General features: G+C 46.9%; 1 protein-coding gene across 7 annotated transcripts in view; it reads left to right on the plus strand.

Moving 5' to 3' along the window:
- The window catches only part of LOC124018850 (RAS guanyl-releasing protein 2-like), a 70,464-nt gene that overhangs the window by 25,919 nt on the left and 21,866 nt on the right, over positions 1-22,679 (plus strand). For 6 of the 7 annotated variants that reach the window (XR_006835687.1, XR_006835686.1, XM_046334144.1 and 3 more), the window contains exons 5-12: positions 703-834; positions 3,002-3,152; positions 3,490-3,663; positions 8,695-8,811; positions 9,000-9,281; positions 13,513-13,593; positions 13,949-14,068; positions 14,330-14,445. Coding sequence is in view for 5 of the 7 variants with exons in the window: in XM_046334144.1 (XP_046190100.1) it covers positions 703-834; positions 3,002-3,152; positions 3,490-3,663; positions 8,695-8,811; positions 9,000-9,281; positions 13,513-13,593; positions 13,949-14,068; positions 14,330-14,445 (1,173 nt within the window). In the remaining 2 variants the exon portion in view is untranslated. Of the gene's footprint in view, positions 1-702; positions 835-3,001; positions 3,153-3,489; positions 3,664-8,694; positions 8,812-8,999; positions 9,282-13,512; positions 13,594-13,948; positions 14,069-14,329; positions 14,446-18,500; positions 18,785-22,679 lie in introns of those variants that run through there. The other variant, XM_046334145.1, reaches the window with a different exon arrangement.

Here is a 22,679-nt window from a genome sequence, read left to right on the forward strand (position 1 = left end):
CCCTCTCTCCCTTTCCTCCCTCCCTCTCTCCCTTTCCTCCCTCCCTCTCTTCCTTCCCCTCTCCCTCTCTCCCTTCCCCTCTCCCTCTCTCCCTTCCCTCCCTCCCTGTCTCCCTCTCTCTCCCTCCCTCTGTCCTTCTCTCCCTTCCCTCCCTCTCTCTCTCTCCCTCTCTCCCTTCCCTCCCTCTCTTTCTCTCTCCCTCTCTCCCTTCCCTCCCTCTCTCTCTCTCTCCCTCTCTCCCTTCCCTCTCTCCCTCTCTCTCCCTTCCCTCTCCCTCTCTCTCCCTCTCTCTCTCTCTCTCTCTCCTCCCTCTCTCTCTCTCCTCTCTCTCTCTCCCTCTCTCCCTTCCTCCCCCTCTCTCTCTCTCCCTTCCCCCTCTCCCTCTCTCCTTCCCTCCCTCCCTCTCTCCTTCCCTCCCTCCCTCTCTCTCTCCTTCCTTCTCTCCATTCCCCCTCCCTCCCTCCCTCCCTCCCTCCCTCCCTCCCTCCCTCCCTCCCTCCCTCCCTCCCTCCCTCCCTCCCTCCCTCCCTCCCTCCCTCCCTCCCTCCCTCCCTCCCTCCCTCCCTCCCTCCCTCCCTCCCTCCCTCCCTCCCTCCCTCCCTCCTCTCTCTCTCTCTCTCTCTCTCTCTCTCTCTCTCTCTCTCTCTCTCTTCCCCTCTCTCTCTCCCTTCCCTCCCTCCTTCTCTCCCTTCCTCTCTCTAGGTACTGGATCAGTGAGTTCCCAGCGGAGTTCAATCTAAACCCAGAGCTGGCAGAGCAGATCAAAGACCTCAAGGACCTCTTGACCACTGAGGGGAACGAGCGCCAGAGTCAGCTCATCGACATCGACAGCGTGTACGTGTCCCCACGTTACACTTCACTAAAGTGTTTGTGTCCATGAAGTGTGTCCCCTTTCTACTGTAATTTCTCCCTCCACCAGCTTCCACCAGTGTGTAAGTGTCCCCATGTTACACACATTTCAAAGTGATTTTGCCGAATAAGAAATACTCAACGGAGATCTAAAAAACAAAACCGCATTAAAACAGACGAAGGTTTATAAAACAGCAGGAAGTTCAGTGCCTATGTTCCCAGGCCTATTTTCTTTACGGGTCATCTGTCTGTCTGTGACCCTGGTATCCCTAGTTGGTCATTAGGGTAAATCTATTGCTATGGTGTGCTTTCATGGGACAGCAGAGGTTCATAAACAGTTGTATTTCTTCTCTTGCATCTTCTGTGGTGTCTTCTTTCTTCCTAGTTTCATTGCGGAGACTTGATTCAGCATGCTGTATTTTGTTAGCCTGGGATGCAAAACTGAATATCGCTCTGTTTCAGAAACATAGTGACACAATGCATTATTAAGTTTGGATTCCAGGTTTGCATTTTGTGTGCTCGGCTTATATATTTTTAGTTATTTATTTATTTCACCTTTATTTAACCAGCTAGGCAAGTTGAGAACAAGTTCTCATTTACAATTGCGACCTGGCCAAGATGAAGCAAAGCAGTTCGACAGATACAACGACATAGAGTTACACATGGAGTAAAACAAACATACAGTCAATAATACAGTAGAAACAAGTCTATATACGATGTGAGCAAATGAGGTGAGAATAAGGGAGGTAAAGGCAAAAAAAGGCCATGGTGGCAAAGTAAATACAATATAGTAAGTAAAACACTGAAATGGTAGATTTGCAATGGAAGAATGTGCAAAGTATAAATAAAAATAATTGGGTGCAAAGGAGCAAAATAAATCAAATACAGTAGGGAAAGAGGTAGTTGTTTGGGCTAAATTATAGGTGGGCTATGTACAGGTGCAGTAATCTGTGAGCTGCTCTGACAGATGGTGCTTAAAGCTAGTGAGGGAGATAAGTGTTTCCAGTTTCAGAGATTTTTGTAGTTCGTTCCAGTCATTGTCAGCAGAGAACTGGAAGGAGAGGCGGCCAAAGAAAGAACTGGTTTTGGGGGTGACTAGAGAGATATACCTGCTGGAGCGTGTGCTACAGGTGGGAAATGCTATGGTGACCAGCGAGCTGAGATAAGGGGGGACTTTACCTAGCAGGGTCTCATAGATGACATGGAGCCAGTGGTTTTGGCGATGAGTATGAAGCCAGGGCCAGCCAACTAGAGCGTACAGATCGCTTTGGTGACAAAACGGATTGCACTGTGATAGACTGCATCCAATTTGTTGAGTAGGGTATTGGAGGCTATTTTGTAAATGACATCGCCAAAGTCGAGGATTGGTAGGATGGTCAGTTTTACAAGGGTATGTTTGGCAGCATGAGTGAAGGATGCTTTGTTGCGAAATAGGAAGCAAATTCTAGATTTAACTTTGGATTGGAGATGTTTGATATGGGTCTGGAAGGAGAGTTTACAGTCTAACCAGACACCTAAGTATTTGTAGTTGTCCACGTATTCTAAGTCAGAGCCGTCCAGAGTAGTGATGTTGGACAGGCGGGCAGGTGCAGGTAGCGATCGTTTGAAGAGCATGCATTTAGTTTTACTTGTATTTAAGAGCAATTGGAGGCCACGGAAGGAGAGTTGTATGGCATTGAAGCTTGCCTGGAGGGTTGTTAACACAGTGTCCAAAGAAGGGCCAGAAGTATACAGAATGGTGTCGTCTGCGTAGAGGTGGATCAGAGACTCACCAGCAGCAAGAGCGACCTTGTTGATGTATACAGAGAAGAGAGTCGGTCCAAGAATTGAACCCTGTGGCACCCCCATAGAGACTGCCAGAGGTCCGGACAGCAGACCCTCCGATTTGACACACTGAACTCTATCAGAGAAGTAGTTGGTGAACCAGGCGAGGCAATCATTTGAGAAACCAAGGCTGTCGAGTCTGCCGATGAGGATGTGGTGATTGACAGAGTCGAAAGCCTTGGCCAGATCAAGGAATACGGCTGCACAGTAATGTTTCTTATCGATGGCGGTTATGATATCGTTTAGGACCTTGAGCGTGGCTGAGGTGACAGTAACATTGTGACATTATGACATTATGACACTAACGTGTGCTTTTTGTCCCTCTCAGGCCATCATACAAGTGGAAGCGTCAGGTGACCCAGAGGCAGCCATCCATGTCTAAGAAGAGGAAGATGTCTCTGCTGTTTGACCACCTGGACTCCAGCGAGCTTGCCACACACCTCACCTACCTGGAGTACAAGTCCTTCTGCAAGATACTGGTATGTGGGGGCTGTGGGGAGCAGTGTGTCTGTCCACCAGATCTGGGTTCAAATAATATTTGTTTTCTTTCAGATTCTTAAACCTGAACTTAACTGAGCTTGCCTAGTGGAATAGAACTAATGGAATAGTCCCAAAAGTGAAAATCCCATCTATCTGGCACTCCGGGCAGGCTCCATGAAACACTCAAAGTATTTGAAAGAAAACATGTACTCTTTGAACCCTGGTTTGTTGTCCAAACTGCCTTTTACATTGGTCATTCAACATGCTGACTTATATGTGAGTGTAACAGCTTCTGTAGGCCCACTGAATACATTACCCCCCACTTCCCCCTTCCAGTTCCAGGACTACCACAGCTTTGTGATGCATGGCTGCACGGTAGACAACCCCATCCTGGAGCGCTTCATCACCCTCTTCAACAGTGTGTCTCAGTGGATCCAGCTGATGGTGCTCAGCAAGCCCACCGCCCCCCAGAGGGCTGCAGTCATCTCCCACTTCATCAGGGTGGCTCAGGTATGTAGGCTGGGGCACATTGGGGTTTTCCTTATGTTATTCAGTCTTGTTCTGAGGGAAGCTATTAGTCTGAGTGACAGTCTGTTTGTTCTATTATGTCATCTACTTGTCACGCATTGTCATGTTTGGTTGGACAATGACAGCAATGGAGCTGGCAAGGGCACAAACAGATCTGAGACCAGGCTAGGACGCTCTGTCTCCAGGGCCGAAGCAAATGTGACTGGTTAGTAGGAAAGTCATGTGACTGGTTAAATTCTGTAGCTCAGTTGGTAGAGCATGGCGCTTGTAACGCCAGGGTAGTGGGTTCGATCCCCGGGACCACCCATATGTAGAATGTATGCACACATGACTGTAAGTTGCTTTGGATAAAAGTTTCTGCTAAATGGCATATTATTATATATTATAAATTTAGACAAATAATCCCACTTGGTTATGGTTAGGGGTTGGTTCCTGGGCCACTTAAAGCAGTGACATGGATCGTAGTAAAGCCTCAGGGGTTGAGATGATAGAGGAGTTCTGTCATGGAGAAGGATAGGGAGGACAGGGAGGGAGATGCCAAACTACCCTTACACAAAACCGGTGGTTACGCTTCGATTGTTATGAACGGTGTTCGTAGACAATAATTGCCCATTATTCCTAACAGAACTCATCCAAGTGTGCTTCCCAGTAGTGTTACTTTCACAGTACTGCTACTACCAGACGGGAGGCTATATTTGGATTTGTTAGAGAAGAAAGTTTAGAAGAACGTTTGGAGTGCGCCTCCCTCATTCCCCAACGCCACTCTCTCCTCTCCAAAACAAACTCTTCATGATTCATGACACACTTTCTCAACCCTTCTCTGCCAAATATGCCCAAGCTCAAATATCCCAGCTGGGTGCTCGCTAGCTAGTTTAGCACCCCGACTGAGTTTGCTAAATAAAACACTTTGCCTTCCGAAATGTTCAAGGATCAAAGAATTCTCTCTCCCAGTTATTTGGGATAGTGATATATACCCACCTAAAAGTTGGGTGGGAGTATTTTCCAAAGCTGTGATCCCACTCCAATAGACCCCAGGGAAGGGATACCTCCTTCCTGCTTCCTCGCTCTCCTTTCACACCCTCCCTCCTCTGTCACTGCATATCCTCCCTACCACAGCAGTATTCCTCTATTCATCTATCTTCTGATTTATTCCGGGTTTCGTCTGAATTAGTTTTCTCTGGAGTCTTTCTTGCCCTTATTTTCTCTCTTCTCTCTCCCGTAACGTCTCATCATCCGTAGGCTTTTTCCCATACATCCCTTTTTGTTTGTCAACATATTGCTTGCCTGTATTTCCCATCATACAGTGGGGCAAAAAAGTTTTTAGTCAGCCAGCAATTGTGCAAGTTCTCCCACTTAAAAAGATGAGAGGCCTGTAATTTTCATCATAGGTACACTTCAACTAGACAAAATGAGATAAAAAAATCCAGAAAATCCATTGTAGGATTTTTAATGAATTTATTTGCAAATTATGGTGGAAAATAAGTATTTGGTCACCTACAAACAAGTAAGATTTCTATCTCTGACCTATAACTTCTTCTTTAAGAGGCTCCTCTGTCCTCCACTCATTATCTGTATTAATGGCACCTGTTTGAACTTGTTATCAGTATAAAAGACACCTGTCCACAACTCAAACAGTCACAGTCCAAACTCTACTATGGCCAAGACCAAAGAGCTGTCAAAGGACACCAGAAACAAAATTGTAGACCTGCACCAGGCTGGGAAGACTGAATAGGTAAGCAGCTTGATTTGAAGAAATCAACTGTGGGAGCAATTATTAGGAAATGGAAGACATACAAGACCACTGATAATCTCCCTCGATCTGGGGCTCCACGCAAGATCTCACCCCATGGGGTCAAAATGACCACAAGAATGGTGAGCAAAAATCCCAGAACCTCACGGGGGGACCTAGTGAATGACCTGCAGAGAGCTGGGACCAAAGTAACAAAACCTACCATCAGTAACACACTACGCCGCCAGGGACTCAAATCCTGCAGTGCCAGACGTGTCCCCCTGCTTAAGCCAGTACATGTCCAGGCCCGTCTGAAGTTTGCTAGAGAGCATTTGGATGATCCAGAAGAAGATTGGGAGAATGTCATATGGTCAGATGAAACCAAAATATAACTTTTTGGTAAAAACTCAACTCGGCGTGTTTGGAGGACAAAGAATGCTGAGTTGCATCCAAAGAACACCATACCTACTGTGAAGTATGGGGATGGAAACATCATGCTTTGGGGCTGTTTTTCTGCAATGGGACTAGGATGACTGATCCGTGTAAAGGAAAGAATGAATGGGGCCATTTATCATGAGATTTTGAGTGAAAACCTCCTTCCATCTGCAAGGGCATTGAAGATTAAACGTGGCTTGGTCTTTCAGCATGACAATGATCCCAAACACACCGCCCGGGCAAAGGAGGAGTGGCTTCGTAAGAAGCATTTCAAGGTCCTGGAGTGGCCTAGCCAGTCTCCAGATCTCAACCCCATAGAAAATCTTTGGAGGGAGTTGAAAGTCTGTGTTGCCCAGCAACAGCCCCAAAACATCACTGCTCTAGAGGAGATCTGCATGGAGGAATGGGCCAAAATACCAGCAACAGTGTGTGAAAACGTTTGACCTCTGTAATTGCCAACAAAAGGTATATAACAAAGTATTGTGAAACTTTTGTTTTTGACCAAATACTTATTTTCCAGCATAATTTGCAAATAAATAAATTAAAAATCCTACAATGTGATTTTCTGGATTTTTCTTTCTCATTTTGTCTGTCATAGTTGAAGTGTACCTATGATGTAAATTACAGGCCTCTCTCATCTTTTTAAGTGGGAGAACTTGCACAATTGGTGGCTGACTAAATACTTTTTTGCCCCACTGTACATCAGATGTTGTATATGCCAGTTATTAAGTCGTTTGTTACAGTGCCTCACACGCACAGCTTTAATGCAGAACATCACTTTAGTCACACAGTGGAACGCTTCGGCATATCGACAAGGGACGCTGATATTCCCTGTGCTATTGATACCGGTCACTGTTTGTCAGTGTCACTGTTATTCGGTCTTTATACAGCAGTTTAGTAGAGCCTCCAGCCTGAAAGGCTACCACAGAGCTTTGCCCATTGATTGGAGCGACCGGGCGGGTATTTGAGCTTAACCAAATAATGCCCGCTGGCAGTCCTTCCAAACAGCTGCGACCCCATTGATTTTCACTGGATGTCATGTGGGCTGAAGGGCAAGGCTTTGCCCCTACAGAGCTCCATTCACAAAGTACTACTGTAACGGTGACACAATGATTAGAATGTGTGTTGCTCTGCCTACTGTTTCAATGGTATTATTAGACAAGACCCTGCAATATTCTAGTGTAGGCAAGGAGTGCCTCTTATTGCTTCTCTGTGTGTGTGTGTGTGTGTGACCTTCCCAGGATTTTTGTTGTGTCTCCACTCCCATCTCCCTCTGATTTCTCTCTCTCTCTCTCTTCTTCTCCTGGCTCCTTATCAATCTTTCTCCCACTTCTCCTCCTCAGTCTCTCTCTCTCTCTCTTTCTCTTTCTCTTTCTCTTTTTCTCTCTCTCTCTCTTTCTTCTCCTGGCTCTTATCTTCCCACTTCAATCTTTCTCTCTCTCTTCTTCTTCTCCTGGCTCTCCTCCTCACTTCTCTCTCTCTCTCTCTCTCTCTCTCTTCTTCTTCTCCTGGCTCCTTATCAATCTTTCTCCCACTTCTCCTCCTCAGTCTCTCTCGCTCTCTCGCTCTCTCTCTCTCTTCTTCTTCTTCTTCTCCTGGCTCCTTATCAATCTTTCTCCCACTTCTCCTCCTCAGTCTCTCTCTCGCTCTCTCGCTCTCTCTCTCTCTTCTTCTTCTTCTCCTGGCTCATCAATCTTTCTCCCACTTCTCCTCCTCAGTCTCTCTCTCGCTCTCTCGCTCTCTCTCTCTCTTCTTCTTCTCCTGGCTCCTTATCAATCTTTCTCCCACTTCTCCTCCTCAGTCTCTCTCTCGCTCTCTCGCTCTCTCTCTCTCTTCTTCTTCTCCTGGCTCCTTATCAATCTTTCTCCCACTTCTCCTCCTCAGTCTCTCTCTTGCTCTCTCTCTCTCTTCTTCTTCTCCTGGCTCCTTATCAATCTTTCTCCCACTTCTCCTCCTCAGTCTCTCTCTCGCTCTCTCGCTCTCTCTCTCTCTTCTTCTTCTCCTGGCTCCTTATCAATCTTTCCCCCACTTCTCCTCCTCAGTCTCTCTCTCTCTCTCTCTCTCTCTTTCTCTCTTTCTCTCTTTCTCTCTCTCTTTCTTCTTCTTCTGGCTCCTTATCAGTCTTTCTCCCACTTCTCCTCCTCAGTCTCTCTCTCTCTCTCTCTCTCTCTCTCTCTCTCTCTCTCTCTCTCTCTCTCTCTCTCTCTCTCTCTCTCTCTCTCTCTCTCTCTTCTTCTTCTCCTGGCTCCTTATCAGTCTTTCTCCTACTTCTCCTCCTCAGTCTCTCTCTTGATGTTTCTCTCACACAGTGCCGCTAGTTAATCATTTGGAGTTCAGGTAGGTCTAGGCTAGTTAATCATTTGGAGTTCAGGTAGGTCTAGGCTAGTTAATCATTTGGAGTTCAGGTAGGTCTAGGCTAGTTAATCAAGTTCAGGTAGGTCTAGGAGTTAATCAGGTAGGTCTAGGCTAGTTAATCATTTGGAGTTCAGGTAGGTCTAGGCTAGTTAATCATTTGGAGTTCAGGTAGGTCTAGGCTAGTTAATCATTTGGAGTTCAGGTAGGTCTAGGCTAGTTAATCATTTGGAGTTCAGGTAGGTCTAGGCTAGTTAATCATTTGGAGTTCAGGTAGGTCTAGGCTAGTTAATCATTTGGAGTTCAGGTAGGTCTAGGCTAGTTAATCATTTGGAGTTCAGGTAGGTCTAGGCTAGTTAATCATTTGGAGTTCAGGTAGGTGTTCAGGTAGGTCTAGGCTAGTTAATCATTTGGAGTTCAGGTACAGTAGCAAACTAAGGAAAGTAGGAGGGGTAAGACAGTACATCTCTCTCCATCTTCTCATCTCTCTCCCGTAGAAACTGCTCCAGCTTCAGAACTTCAACACTCTGATGGCCGTGGTGGGGGGGCTCAGTAACAGCTCTATATCTCGCCTCAAAGACACCCAATCACACATCAGCAACGAGACCAACAAGGTGAACTAACATCTCATGCCTTATCTACACTCCACGCTCTCGCTTTACAAACAACCTGGTGTTAACACCACTATTACGATCTAGAAAACAGAAAGGATTTAGAAACGTTAGCACACATTAACCCACATATGCCCCATCCTCTTCCTCTTCTCCTTCACCCTTCCTCCCTCCTCCATCCATCCCCTCAGGTGTTCAACAGCCTGATCGAACTGGTGACGTCGTGCGGCAACTACAGCCAGTACCGACGTCGCTTCTCCGACTGCACAGGCTTCCGTTTTCCTATCCTGGGCGTGCACCTCAAGGACCTGATCGCCGTGCACGTGGCGCTGTCCGACTGGGCCGACCCGGGCAAGAGCAGGGTCAACCTGGCCAAGAGCCAACAGCTGTATGTTATCCTCCAGGAGTTGGCTCTCATCCAGACCACGCCACCCAGCATCGATGCCAACACAGACCTACTTAACCTACTTACGGTTAGTGTCACATAGCGTGGTCCCGGATCTGTTTGCGCTGTCTTGCCAAGTTTGCAAACCTCTGGCAATTATCTATTACCATGGTGAACTAGAGAACATACAAGAATATGCATAATTGACAATTAAATAATATGGTTATGTATGCAGGAATTACCTTCAGTTAAGGACTTCCAAGAAAATGTTAATGAGAGAGAGGTTGGAACTTAATTGGCAATTAAGAACGTATTTTATATATATATATATATATATATATATATATATATATATATATATATATATATATATATATATATATATATATATATATATATGAGGGAGGGAGAGAGAGAGCAAATTAATGGAATTAATGATGGCGTGTGGCTAAGAGGAGGACTGTCACTCAAAATTAAGGAAAATATTGAAAGTGACCTGTTGTGAGTGCAAGGATGGAGAGGGAGCTTGATGGCCTAATAGGAATTGCAAATTCCAATAGGTTCCACTGGGAAATAGCTAATGACTACCTCGAAAGGGCATTCAGATTTCTGCTATTCAAATGTATTCCCACTTCTGTTCCTCTGATGATAATGCTTGTTTTACACCGTTAGCCTGTGATATTGTCATTTCCATTCCAGTGAAAAGTGATAGTGAATACTCTCATGATTCCTGTGTTCTTCTGGCTAATATCCAAAGGTGTACTGCACTCTGGCTTGCACACTGAAAAACTATTCTCTATTTCTGGTTTTCAGCTACCCAGTGGTTTTCAGCTACCCAGTGGGCAAAAATGTAGTATTTATTTTTTTTCTCACCCAGCACATAACCTAAATCCAATGACATGGTGACATTAGTGTTGAATTCACGGTTATTGACGACTCAACCAAATGTAAATCAAATCTAGACATTGAGCTGACGTCTGTGGGTAGACGTTCACACACACACACACACACACACACACACACACACACACACACACACACACACACACACACACACACACACACACACACACACACACTGTCGGAAAGATATCAGTTTGTCTCTGTGAATGGTTTGTCCTCTGACAAATCAACTGTACATTTGTTCCTCAAGGTTCTGTTTTTTGGATGGCTGCAAAACATGCTTGTTCTTTAAGAAACAAAGAGACACACACACACACACACACACACACACACACACACACACACACACACACACACACATTCTTAATTGCCATTCATGATTCAACCTCCCCTATCACCCACTTCCTATTGGGATATGTAAAGGTTGATTTCCTGTCAGGTGCCTTTATTAGCCCGGTTATCTAGAGGGAGATCGATACCGCCAGGTGCTGTTTGAGTTGCATGGACTCCACATGGTGTTGAAAGCGTTCCACAGGGATGCTGGCCCATGTTGACTCCAATGCTTCCCACTGTTGTGTCAAGTTGGCTGGATGTCCTTTGGGTGGTGGACCATTCTTGATACACACGGGAAACTGTTGAGCGTGAAAAACCCAGCTGAGTTGCAGTTCTTGACACAAACCGGTGCGCCTGGTACCTAGTACCAAATCCCATTCAAAGGCATTTAAATCTGTTGTCTTGCCCATTCACCATCTGAATGGCACACAGAAACAATCCGTGTCTCAAGGTTTAAAAATACATATTTACATATTTGCTGCTATAACAGCCTCTTCTGGGAAGGCTTTTCACTAGATGTTGGAACATTGCTGCGTGGACTTGCTTCCATTCATCCACAAGAGCATTAGTGAGGTCGGGCACTGATGTTGGGCAAATAAAAGTGGGTGGAAGTTATATCCTTCCTGTTTGGGCTTGGCTCGCAGTCGTCGATCCAATTAATCCTCAAGGTGTTCGGTGGGGTTGAGGTCAGGGCTCTGTGCAAGCCAGTCAAGCTCTTCCACACCGATCTTGACAAACCATTTCTGTATGGACCTCGCTTTGTGCACGGGGGCGTTGTCATGCTGAAACAGGAAAGGGCCTTCACCAAACTAGAATACTAGATCTTAATAACTGGAATAGTCTAGAATGTCATTGTATGCTGTAGCGTTTAGATTTCCCTTGACTGGAACTAAAGGGCCTAGCCTGACCCATGAAAACCAGCCCCAGACCATTATTCCTCCTCCCCCAAACTTCACAGTTGGCACTATGCATTGGGGCAGGTAATGTTCTCCTTGCATCTGCCAATCCCTGTCATTGTATGCTGTAGCGTTTAGATTTCCCTTGACTGGGGGTCACAGTTGGCACTATGCATTGGGGCAGGTAAGCATCCCAATCCCAGACTTCCGTCGGACTGCCAGATGTCCGATTCTGTTACGGGGGCTGAGTCACTTGTGGGGCTCTCTCGTGGTCCCTGTCACCTGGGTGGGTTGATTCACTGTTGTGGTCGGCCTGTCTGGGTTCCCCCCACCCCTTGGGTTGTACCGTGTCGGAGATCGGCGTGATTCATCACTCCAGAGAACGCGTTTCCACTGGTCCAGAGTCCAATGGCAGCGAGATTTACACCACTCCAGCCAACGCTTGGCATTGCACATGGTGATCTTAGGTTTGTGTGCGGCTGCTGGGCCATGGAAACCATTTCATGAAGCTCTTGACGAACAGTTATTGTGCAGACTTTGCTTTCAGAGGCAGTTTGGAACTTGGTAGTGAGTGTTGTAACCGAGGACAGATGTTTTTTTTTATGCGCTATGCACTTCAGCACTCAGTGGTCCTGTTCTGTGAGCTTGTGTGGCCTACCACTTCATGGCTGAGCTGTTGTTGCTCCTAGACGATTCCACTTCTTGATACCAGCACTTACATTTGACCGGGGCAGCTCTAGCAGGGCAGAAATGTTGACGAACTGACTTGTTGGAAAGGTGGCATCCTCTGACGGTGCCACGTTGAAAGTCACTGAGCTCTTCAGTACGGGCTATTCTCCTGTCAATGTTTGTCTATGGAGATTGCATGGCTGTGTGCTCGATTGTTTTCAGACCTGTCAGCAACAGGTGTGGCTGAAATAGGCAAATCCACAAACTTGTATCTAGTGTATATCAACAAATACAATTTATACACATCAAAGAGAATAATCAGGTAACAGTTGAGAAATGAAATATTCAAGGCCTCGTGTGTATGACATGGCTATTGTGTGTCTAATATTATGACAGGCCAGGGTATAATCTGCAGCAATATGTCTATGTTTTCTCCTAAAACAATGCAGATTCTCTCCTGAACTGGTAGTTCAACAAATCCATTCTTTCTTCAAATTTCGGGAGATGAAAACCTCTGATTGGAGCAGTGGAGGACATGCTGATCATTCTCTAGTTCATCTGACCGTCCATGTTTTTAATGGCGCCATGTCTCTTTGGCCTAAGATCAGTCTTTACATTGTTCATGTCTTCGTTTGTTTGAATTCTTTGATCTTGACGAGGTGTTGTGCTATTTTGAAATCTATGTTTATAATTTGGTAACATTGAAGTTTGTGATGAAATGTAATTTAATTTAGCCAATAATTAGTGCTTGTATTTTGGTTATATATTTCTATTGGTTTGCATTTGGTTATTGATGGTTGAGGGGGTGCGGTGTTTGAATAAGAAACCTTTGTGATGATAACATTCTGGATCACAGTGTGTTAGGTTAGGTATTTCTGTACACATCCTGGAATATTTTTACAAAATTCCAGGTGTAACATTTCAGTGGGGCAATTATCCCATGATCTATATTTTAAATTGGAAGGGGGTCCCCAAAATTAGCTGCCATATAGCAGGATTTAAGTTATGACGGACTAAAATTATAATTGGTGGGTTGAATGTGGACAGGGTATTTTTTTAGTTGCAAAATATGCTCTGTGTGCTTTCTTTAAAAAAATGAGAGACTCTGACAGTCATTTAATGAGTTGAAGGACACCTGTGGAAGTTTGCTAAGAAATGGTCGATACTCAATCATATAATTAACTGTCTTTATACGGTTTATTCAACTTCAGCCTTCGTTTGGATAGATGTTAGAAGATGGAGTTAAAAGTCAATACGTCTGTGAAACCATGGCAATACGGTTTACTGTGGAGAGCCAATGTTAACTCACCAAACAGGCTTTAAGCCTCCTCGTCCAATCAATACATTTCTTTAGGTTTATTCATGATCCTTAAAAGGAAAATGTTCCATGATTAATTATTCGATATGAGAGAGAGCTGTGATCCTCTGGAAACAACAATACATTCTTCTCCTCCTCTCCTCTGTTGTCATGGTATCCACATGCAGTAGCTATATTCATCAAGTTGTCATGTTTTGCAGGTGTCTCTGGACCAGTACCACACAGAAGAGGAGATCTACCAGCTGTCTCTACAGAAAGAGCCACGCAGTGCTAAACCGGCGGTGAGAGCTAGGGGCCAATAGGGGCCAATGTGTTCTTCCAGCTTATATCTTATTGAACTTCTTCTATGTGTTCTTATAACAGATATAGGAAGTCAACATATTCTTGTAATAGCTTTTAGGAAACTCATTTGTTATTGTACAGCTTATAGGAAACGCATTTGTTATTGTACAGCTTATAGGAAACCTAATCATGTGACTTGAACACTGTTCTCAACTTTCACTGCTTCTAGGAAGTCTCTGGAGAACTCTCTCGTTTGGGAACTCTCTCTTCCCAGAACTATCTTTGCTGAAATGACAACAATTTCCGCTTTATAAGTCATTGATTTATGTTCCCGTCTTTTCATTGGTTTGGCAGAACTCCGGCTCCTCCCCTGCGCCTGCCCCCCAGCCATCGATGATTGACGAGTGGGCTGCGTCGGTGAAGCCCAAAGCCGACCCTGCGGTCATCAACAAACACATAGAGAAGATGGTGGATGTACGTTACGCTATGATTCTCACATCTAGCCTGGTTTAAACAGATTGAATGCTGTCCTCAATGGGGAGCGCAGCATTTAGTCTGGTTCAACTCACATCCAATTGATGGCTAATTACAACTTGTTGAGGCCATGTAATTGGCTTGGAACATAGTCGTTATCCTCACAGCTACCCTGTTATTAATACACAACGAGTCCCAGTCATGACAACCGTAGTACTCTGTTTTGATATGCTGTGGTGATGTGTGTTTCCTCGGTTACAGTCTGTCTTCAAGAACTTTGACACTGACGGGGACGGTCACATCTCCAGGGAGGAGTTTGAGATCATCAGGAACAACTTTCCCTACCTCAGCAAGTTTGGAGAACTGGACAAAAACCAGTGAGAGACAAAAGCAGCATCCCAGCAACTGTTAACCATCGGCTACGTAGCAACAGTCACATATAACTGATATTGTAACCGTAGGCTATGTAGCAACAGTCACGAATAACTGATATTGTAACCGTAGGCTACGTGGCAACAGTCACATATAACTGATATTGTAACCATAGGCTACGTAGCAACAGTCACATATAACTGATATTGTAACCGTAGGCTACGTAGCAACAGTCACATATAACTGATATTGTAACCGTAGGCTATGTAGCAACAGTCACAAATAACTGATATTGTAACCGTAGGCTACGTAGCAACAGTCACAAATAACTGATATTGTAACCGTAGGCTACGTAGCAACAGTCACATATAACTGATATTGTAACCGTAGGCTACGTAGCAACAGTCACATATAACTGATATTGTAACCGTAGGCTACGTAGCAACAGTCACATATAACTGATATTGTAACCGTAGGCTACGTAGCAACAGTCACATATAACTGATATTGTAACCGTAGGCTACGTAGCAACAGTCACATATAACTGATATTGTAACCGTAGGCTACGTAGCAACAGTCACATATAACTGATATTGTAACCGTAGGCTACGTAGCAACAGTCACATATAACTGATATTGTAACCGTAGGCTACGTAGCAACAGTCACATATAACTGATATTTTTACCATATATGTTATAGTATTACACCATTAGATCAGGAAAGAGACCCATATATCATCTGATATTGTAACCGTATCCCTCTCACGCTATCCAACAGTCACATATAACTGATATTGTAACTCTTGCTCTCCCTCTCTACGCTAGCAACAGTCACATATAACTGATATTGTAACCGTAGGCTACGTAGCAACAGTCACATATAACTGATATTGTAACCGTCTCTCTCGCTAGCAACAGTCACATATAACTGATATTGTAACCGTAGGCTACGTAGCAACAGTCACATATAACTGATATTGTAACCGTAGGCTCCCTCTCGTAGCAACAGTCACATATAACTGATATTGTAACTCGCTCCCTCTACTTGTAGCAACAGTCACATATAACTGATATTGTAACCGTAGGCTACGTAGCAACAGTCACATATAACTGATATTGTAACCGTAGGCTACGTAGCAACAGTCACATATAACTGATATTGTAACCGTAGGCTACTCTATAGCAACAGTCACATATAACTGATATTCTAACCCTCTAGGCTCGTAGCAACAGTCACATATAACTGATATCTTTACCATATATGTTATAGTATTACACCATTAGATCAGGAAAGAGACCCATCTTGTTAATCATCTCATTATCTCTTTCCCTCGCTCTCTCTTCCTCTCTCCCCCTATCCCTCTCATTCTCGCTATCCATTTCTCCCTCTCTCCCTCTCTCTCGCTCCCTCTCTCTCGCTCCCTCTCTATATCCCTCTCTCCCTTTGCTCCCTCTCTATATCCCTCTCTCTCGCTCCCTCTCTATATCCCTCTCTCTCGCTCCCTCTCTATATCCCTCTGTCTCGCTCCCTCTCTATATCCCTCTGTCTCGCTCCCTCTCTATATCCCTCTCTCTCGCTCCCTCTCTATATCCCCCTCTCTCGCTCCCTCTCTATATCCCCCTCTCTCGCTCACTCTCTATATCCCTCCCTCTTGCTCTATATCCCTCCCTCTTGCTCTCTATCCCTCCCTCTTGCTCTCTATCCCTCCCTCTTGCTCTCTATCCCTCCCTCTTGCTCTCGTTCCCTCTCTCTCCTTCCCTCTCCCTTCCGCTCTCCCTCGCTTTCCCCCTCTCTCCCTCCCTCTCGCTCTCTCTATCCCTCTCGCTCTCTCTATCCCTCTCGCTCTCTCTATCCCTCTCGCTCTCTCTATCCCTCTCGCTCTCTCTATCCCTCTCGCTCTCTCTCCCTCTCGCTCTCTCTATCCCTCTCGCTCTCTCTCCCTCTCGCTCTCTCTATCCCTCTCGCTCTCTCTATCCCTCTCGCTCTCCCTATCCCTCTCGCGCTCTCTCTCCCTCCCGCTCTCCCTATCCCTCTCGCGTTCTCTCTCCCTCCCGCTCTCCCTATCCCTCTCGCGCTCTTTCTCCCTCCCGCTCTCTCTCCCTCCCGCTCTCTCTCCCTCCCGCTCTCTCTCCCTCCCGCTCTCCAACCCTCTCGCTCTTGCTCTCCCTCTTCCTCTCCCTTCCTCTTCCTCTCCCTTCCTCTCCCTCTATTCCTCCCCGTTCCTCTCCCTCAACCCCTCCCCCTTGCTCTCTATCCCTCCCTCTCGCTCTCTATCCCTCCCTCTCGCTCTCTATCCCTCCCTCTCGCTCTCTATCCCTCCCTCTCGCTCTCTATCCCTCCCTCTCGCTCTCTATCCCTCCCTCTATCTCTCTCCCCCTCTCTCTCTCCCTCCCCTCTCTCTCTCCGCTCCTCTCCCTCCCCTCTCGCTCTCTATCCCTCTCTCTCGCTCTCTATCCTCTCCCTCTCGCTCTCTATCCCTCCCTCTCGCTCTCTATCCCTCCCTCTCGCTCTCTATCCCTCCCTCTCGCTCTCTATCCCTCCCTCTCGCTCTCTATCCCTCCCTCTCGCTCTCTATCCCTCCCTCTCGCTCTCTATCCCTCCCTCTCGCTCTCTATCCCTCCTCTCTCCTTCCCTCTCCCTTCCGCTCTCCCTCTCTCTCTCTCTATCCCTCTCCCTCTCCCTCTCCTCCTCTCCCCTCCCCTCTCCCTTCCGCTCTCCCTCTCTCCCTTCCGCTCTCCCTCTCTCCCTTCCCTTCCGCTCTCTCCCTTCCCTTCCGCTCCCTCGCTCTCTCTCCCTTCCGCTCTCGCTCTCTCCCTCCGCTCTCTCCCTTCCGCTCTCGCTCTCTCCCTTCCGCTCTCGCTCTCTCCCTTCCGCTCTCGCTCTCTCCCTTCCGCTCTCGCTCTCTCCCTTCCGCTCTCGCTCTCTCCCTTCCGCTCTCGCTCTCTCCCTTCCGCTCTCGCTCTCTCCCTTCCGCTCTCTCTATCCCTCCCTCTCGCTCTCTCTATCCTTCTCGCTCTCTCTATCCCTCTCGCTCTCTCTATCCCTCTCGCTCTCTCTATCCCTCTCGCTCTCCCTATCCCTCTCCTCTCTCTATCCCTCCTCGCTCTCCCTATCCCTCCCTCGCGCTCTCTCTATCCCTCTCTCGCTCTCTCTATCCCTCCCTCGCGCTCTCTCTATCCCTCCCCGCGCTCTCTATCCCTCTCTATCCCTCCCCCTCGCTCTCTCTATCCCTCCCTCGCTCTCTCTATCCCTCCCTCTCGCTCCTCTATCCCTCCCTCTCGCTCTCTCTATCCCTCCCTCTCGCTCTCTCTATCCCTCCCTCTCGCTCTCTCTATCCCTCCCTCTCGCTCTCTCTATCCCTCCCTCTCTCTATCCCTCCCTCTCGCTCTCTCTATCCCTCCCTCTCGCTCTCTCTATCCCTCCCTCTCGCTCTCTCTATCCCTCCCTCTCGCTCTCTCTATCCCTCCCTCTCGCTCTCTCTATCCCTCCCTCTCGCTCTCTCTATCCCTCCCTCTCGCTCTCTCTATCCCTCCCCTCGCCTCTCTATCCCTCCCTCCCTCTCTATCCCCCTCCCTCTCGCTCTCGCTATCCCTCTCTATCCCTCCCTCTCGCTCTCTCTATCCCTCCCTCTCGCTCTCTCTATCCCTCCCTCTCGCTCTCGCTCTCGCTCTCCTCTCGCTCTCTCTATCCCTCCCTCTCGCTCTCTCTATCCCTCCCTCGCGCTCTCTCTATCCCTCCCTCGCGCTCTCTCTATCCCTCTCGCTCTCTATCCCTCCCTCTCCCTCTTACTCACTCTCTATTCCTCCCTTTTCCTCTCCCTCTTTCTCCCTCTTCCTCTCCCTCTATCCCTCCCTCTTGCTCTCTATCCCTCCCTCTTGCTCTCTATCCCTCCTCTTGCTCTCTATCCCGACCTCTCGCTCTCGTTCCCTCTCGCTCTCGTTCCCTCTCGCTCTCGTTCCCTCTCGCTCTCGTTCCCTCTCGCTCTCGTTCCCTCTCGGTCTCGTTCCCTTCCGCTCTCGTTCCCTTCCGCTCTCCCTCTATCCCTCTCGCTCTCTCTAGCCCTCTCGCTCTCTCTATCCCTCGCTCTTCCTCTCGCTCTTGCTCTCTAGGTTCGGAAGTGCAACTCAGTTTCCACCTCATTTTGTGGGCAGTGGGCACATAGCCTGTCTTCTCTTGAGAGTCAGGTCTGCCTACTGTAGCCTTTATCAATAGCAATGCTATGCTTACTGAGTCTGTACATAGTACAAACCTTTCCTTAAGTTTGTGTCAGTCACAGTGGTCAGGTATTCTGCCACTGTGTACTTTCTGTGTAGGGCCAAATATCATTCTAGTTTGCTCAGTTCTTTTGTTAATTCTTTCCATCGTGTCAAGTAATTATCTTTTTGTTTTCTCATGATTTAGTTGGGTCTAATTGTGTTGCTGTCCTGGGGCTTTGTGGGGTGTGTTTGTGTTTGTTGAACAGAGCCAGCTTGCTTAGGGGACTCTTCTCCAGGTTCATCTCTCTATAGGTGATGGCTTTGTTATGGAAGGTTTGGGAATCCCTTCCTTTTTGGTGGTTGTAGAATTGAACAGTTCTTTAAAAGGGTTTTGATTATGCATTATTTGGTGTTTTACGTTGTACACAGAGGATTTTTTTGTTGTAGCAGAAATCTGCATGCAGAGTCTCAATTTCGTGTTAGTTCTATTTTGTGAAGTCTTGGTTGGTGAGCAGACCCCAGACCTCACAACCATAAAGGGAAATGGGTTCTATAACTGATTCAAGTATTTTTTTTAGCCAGATCCTAATTGGTATGTCGAATTTTATGTTCCTTTTGATGGCATAGAAGGTCCTTCTTGCCTTGTCTCTCAGACCGTTCACAGCTTTGTGGAAGTTACCAATTGGAATGTGTATATTTGATAATTTCATTCAGGATACCATCAACACTACAGACCTTTTTGGGTTGGAGAGTTTGTATTTTGTCCTGTAGTTCAATCAATGTAATTGGAGAATCCAGTGGGTTCTGGTCGTCTTTAATAGTCGATTCTAAGATTTGTTTTTGATCAGGTATATGTTTTTGCTGTTGGTTCTTTGTTATGGAGCCAAATAGATTGGTGAAGTGGTTTATCCATACATCTCTGTTTTGGATAGGTAACTCTTCGTGTTGTTTGTTATGGAGCCAAATAGATTGGTGAAGTGGTTTATCCATACATCTCTGTTTTGGATAGATAACTCTATGTGCTGTTTGTTATGGAGCCAAATAGATTGGTGAAGTGGTTTATCCATACATCTCTGTTTTGGATAGATAACTCTTCGTGTTGTTTGTTATGGAGCCAAATAGATTGGTGAAGTGGTTTATCCATACATCTCTGTTTTGGATAGATAACTCTATGTGCTGTTTGTTATGGAGCCAAATAGATTGGTGAAGTGGTTTATCAATACATCTCTGTTTTGGATAGATAACTCTATCTGCTGTTTGTTATGGAGCCAAATAGATTGGTGAAGTGGTTTATCAATACATCTCTGTTTTGGATACATAACTCTTCGTGTTGTTTGTTTCTTCCTTCAATTTGTTTTTGCATTCTTCATCAAACCATTTGTCATTGTTGTTTATTTTCTTCAGTTGTCTGCTTAATTGTTTGATTTGATATAGGAGCTTAGAGGTCAAATATACTGTTTAGGTTTTCTACTACCTTCACGATTACAGTGAAACGTTATGTCCAGGAAGTTCTCTAAAAGGGATGGAATTTGTTTCCTAACAGTTTTTTGGTAGGTTTCTACACTACCTGCCATCTATAGTATTTATTAATATTATTCAGTTCCTTTGGCTTTGATGATGATTGAGTATTGCTCTGTTCAAGTAGACTGATTTGGCTGTGATCTGATAGGGGTGTCAGTGGGCTGACTGTGGTCTGATAGGGGTGTCAAATGACTGTGGTCTGATAGGGGTGTCAGTGGGCTGACTGTGGCCTGATAGGGGTGTCAGTGGGCTGACTGTGGTCTGATGGGGGTGTCAGTGGGCTGACTTGGTTATGGAGCCAAATAGATGGGCTGACTGTGGTTTATCCAGGGGTGTCAGTGGGCTGACTGTGGTTTGATAGATAACTCTACTGTGGTCTGTTTGTTATGGGCTGAAATAGATTGGTCTGAAGTGGTTTAGTCCATACTGACTGTGGTCTGTAGGGGTTTGGATGACTGTGGCCTGATAGGGGTGTCAGTGGGCTGACTTTGGTTATGGGGGTGCCAAATAGACTGTGGTCTGATAGTGGTTTATGGGCTGACTGTGGCTCTGATGGGGATGTAAGTGGGCTGACTGTGGTCTGTTTGTCAGTGGGCTGACTGTGGTCTGATGGGGGTGAAGTGGGTTTATCCATAGGGGTACATCTCTGTGGTTTAGGGGTGTCAGTGGGCTGACTGTGGTCTGATGTTGTTGACTGTTGATGGGGGTGTCAAGTGGGCTGACTGTGGTCTGATAGGGGTGTATCCAGTGGGCTGACTGTGGTTTGATAGGGGTGTCAGTGGGCTGACTGTGGTCTGATGGGGGTGCCAAATGACTGTGGTCTGATGGGGGTGTCAGTGGTCTGATGGGGGTGTCAGTGGTCTGATGGGGGTGTCAGATGGTCTGATGTGTCAGTGGTTTAGGGGTTAGTGGAGCTGTGGTCAAATAGATTGGTGTCAGTGGGTTTATCTGATACATCTGACTGTGGTTTGATAGGGGTGTCAGTGGGCTGACTGTGGTCTGTTTGTTAGTGGGGACTGTGGCCAAATAGGGGTGAGTGGGCTGACTGTGGTTGATCAATACATCTCTGTTTTGGATACATGACTGTTCTGTGTTGTTTGTTTCTTCCTTCAATTTGTTTTTGCATTCTTCATCAAACCATTTGTCATTGTTGACTGTGGTTTATAGGGGTTCAGTTGTCTGACTGTAATTGTTTGATTTGACTGTGATCTGATAGGGTGTCAAGTATACTGTGTTTAGGGGTGTCAGTGGGCTGACTGTGGTCTGATAGGGGTGTCAGTGGAAACTGTTATGTCCAGGAAGTTCTCTGACTGTGATCTGATGGGGTTTGTGGGCTAACAGTGGTTTGATAGGGTTTCAGTGGACTGACTGCCATCTATAGGGGTGTATTTATTAATATTATTCAGTTCCTTTGGCTCTGATGATGATTGAGTACTTGCTCTGTTCAGGGGTGTCAGTGGATTTGACTGTGATCTGATAGGGGTGTCAGTGGGCTGACTGTGGTCTGATAGGGGTGTCAGTGGGCTGACTGTGGTCTGATAGGGGTGTCAGTGGGCTGACTGTGGTCTGATAGGGGTGTCAGTGGGCTGACTGTGGTCTGATAGGGGTGTCAGTGGGCTGACTGTGGTCTGATAGGGGTGTCAGTGGGCTGACTGTGGTCTGATAGGGGTGTCAGTGGGCTGACTGTGGTCTGATAGGGGTGTCAGTGGGCTGACTGTGGTCTGATAGGGGTGTCAGTGGGCTGACTGTGGTCTGATAGGGGTGTCAGTGGGCTGACTGTGGTCTGATAGGGGTGTCAGTGGGCTGACTGTGGTCTGATAGGGGTGTCAGTGGGCTGACTGTGGTCTGATGGGGGTGTCAGTGGGCTGACTGTGGTCTGATAGGGGTGTCAGTGGGCTGACTGTGGTCTGATGGGGGTGTCAGTGGGCTGACTGTGGTCTGATAGGGGTGTCAGTGGGCTGACTGTGGTCTGATGGGGGTGTCAGTGGGCTGACTGTGGTCTGATAGGGGTGTCAGTGGGCTGACTGTGGTCTGATAGGGGTGTCAGTGGGCTGACTGTGGTCTGATAGGGGTGTCAGTGGGCTGACTGTGGCCTGATGGGGGTGTCAGTGGGCTGACTGTGGTCTGATAGGGGTGTCAGTGGGCTGACTGTGGTCTGATAGGGGTGTCAGTGGGCTGACTGTGGTCTGATGGGGGTGTCAGTGGGCTGACTGTGGTCTGATAGGGGTGTCAGTGGGCTGACTGTGGTCTGATGGGGGTGTCAGTGGTCTGATGGGTGGTGGGCTGACTGTGGTCTGATGGGGGTGTCAGTGTGGTCTGATAGGGTGTCAGTGGGCTGACTGTGGTCTGATAGGGGTGTCAGTGGACTGACTGTGGTCTGATAGGGGTGTCAGTGGGCTGACTGTGATCTGATAGGGGTGTCAGTGGGCTGACTGTGGTCTGATAGGGGTGTCAGTGGGCTGACTGTGGTCTGATAGGGTTGTCAGTGGGCTGACTGTGGTCTGATAGGGGTGTCAGTGGG

The sequence above is a fragment of the Oncorhynchus gorbuscha genome, unplaced genomic scaffold (genome assembly GCF_021184085.1).
Source record: "Oncorhynchus gorbuscha isolate QuinsamMale2020 ecotype Even-year unplaced genomic scaffold, OgorEven_v1.0 Un_scaffold_58:::fragment_4:::debris, whole genome shotgun sequence".
NCBI classification, from domain to species: domain Eukaryota; kingdom Metazoa; phylum Chordata; class Actinopteri; order Salmoniformes; family Salmonidae; genus Oncorhynchus; species Oncorhynchus gorbuscha.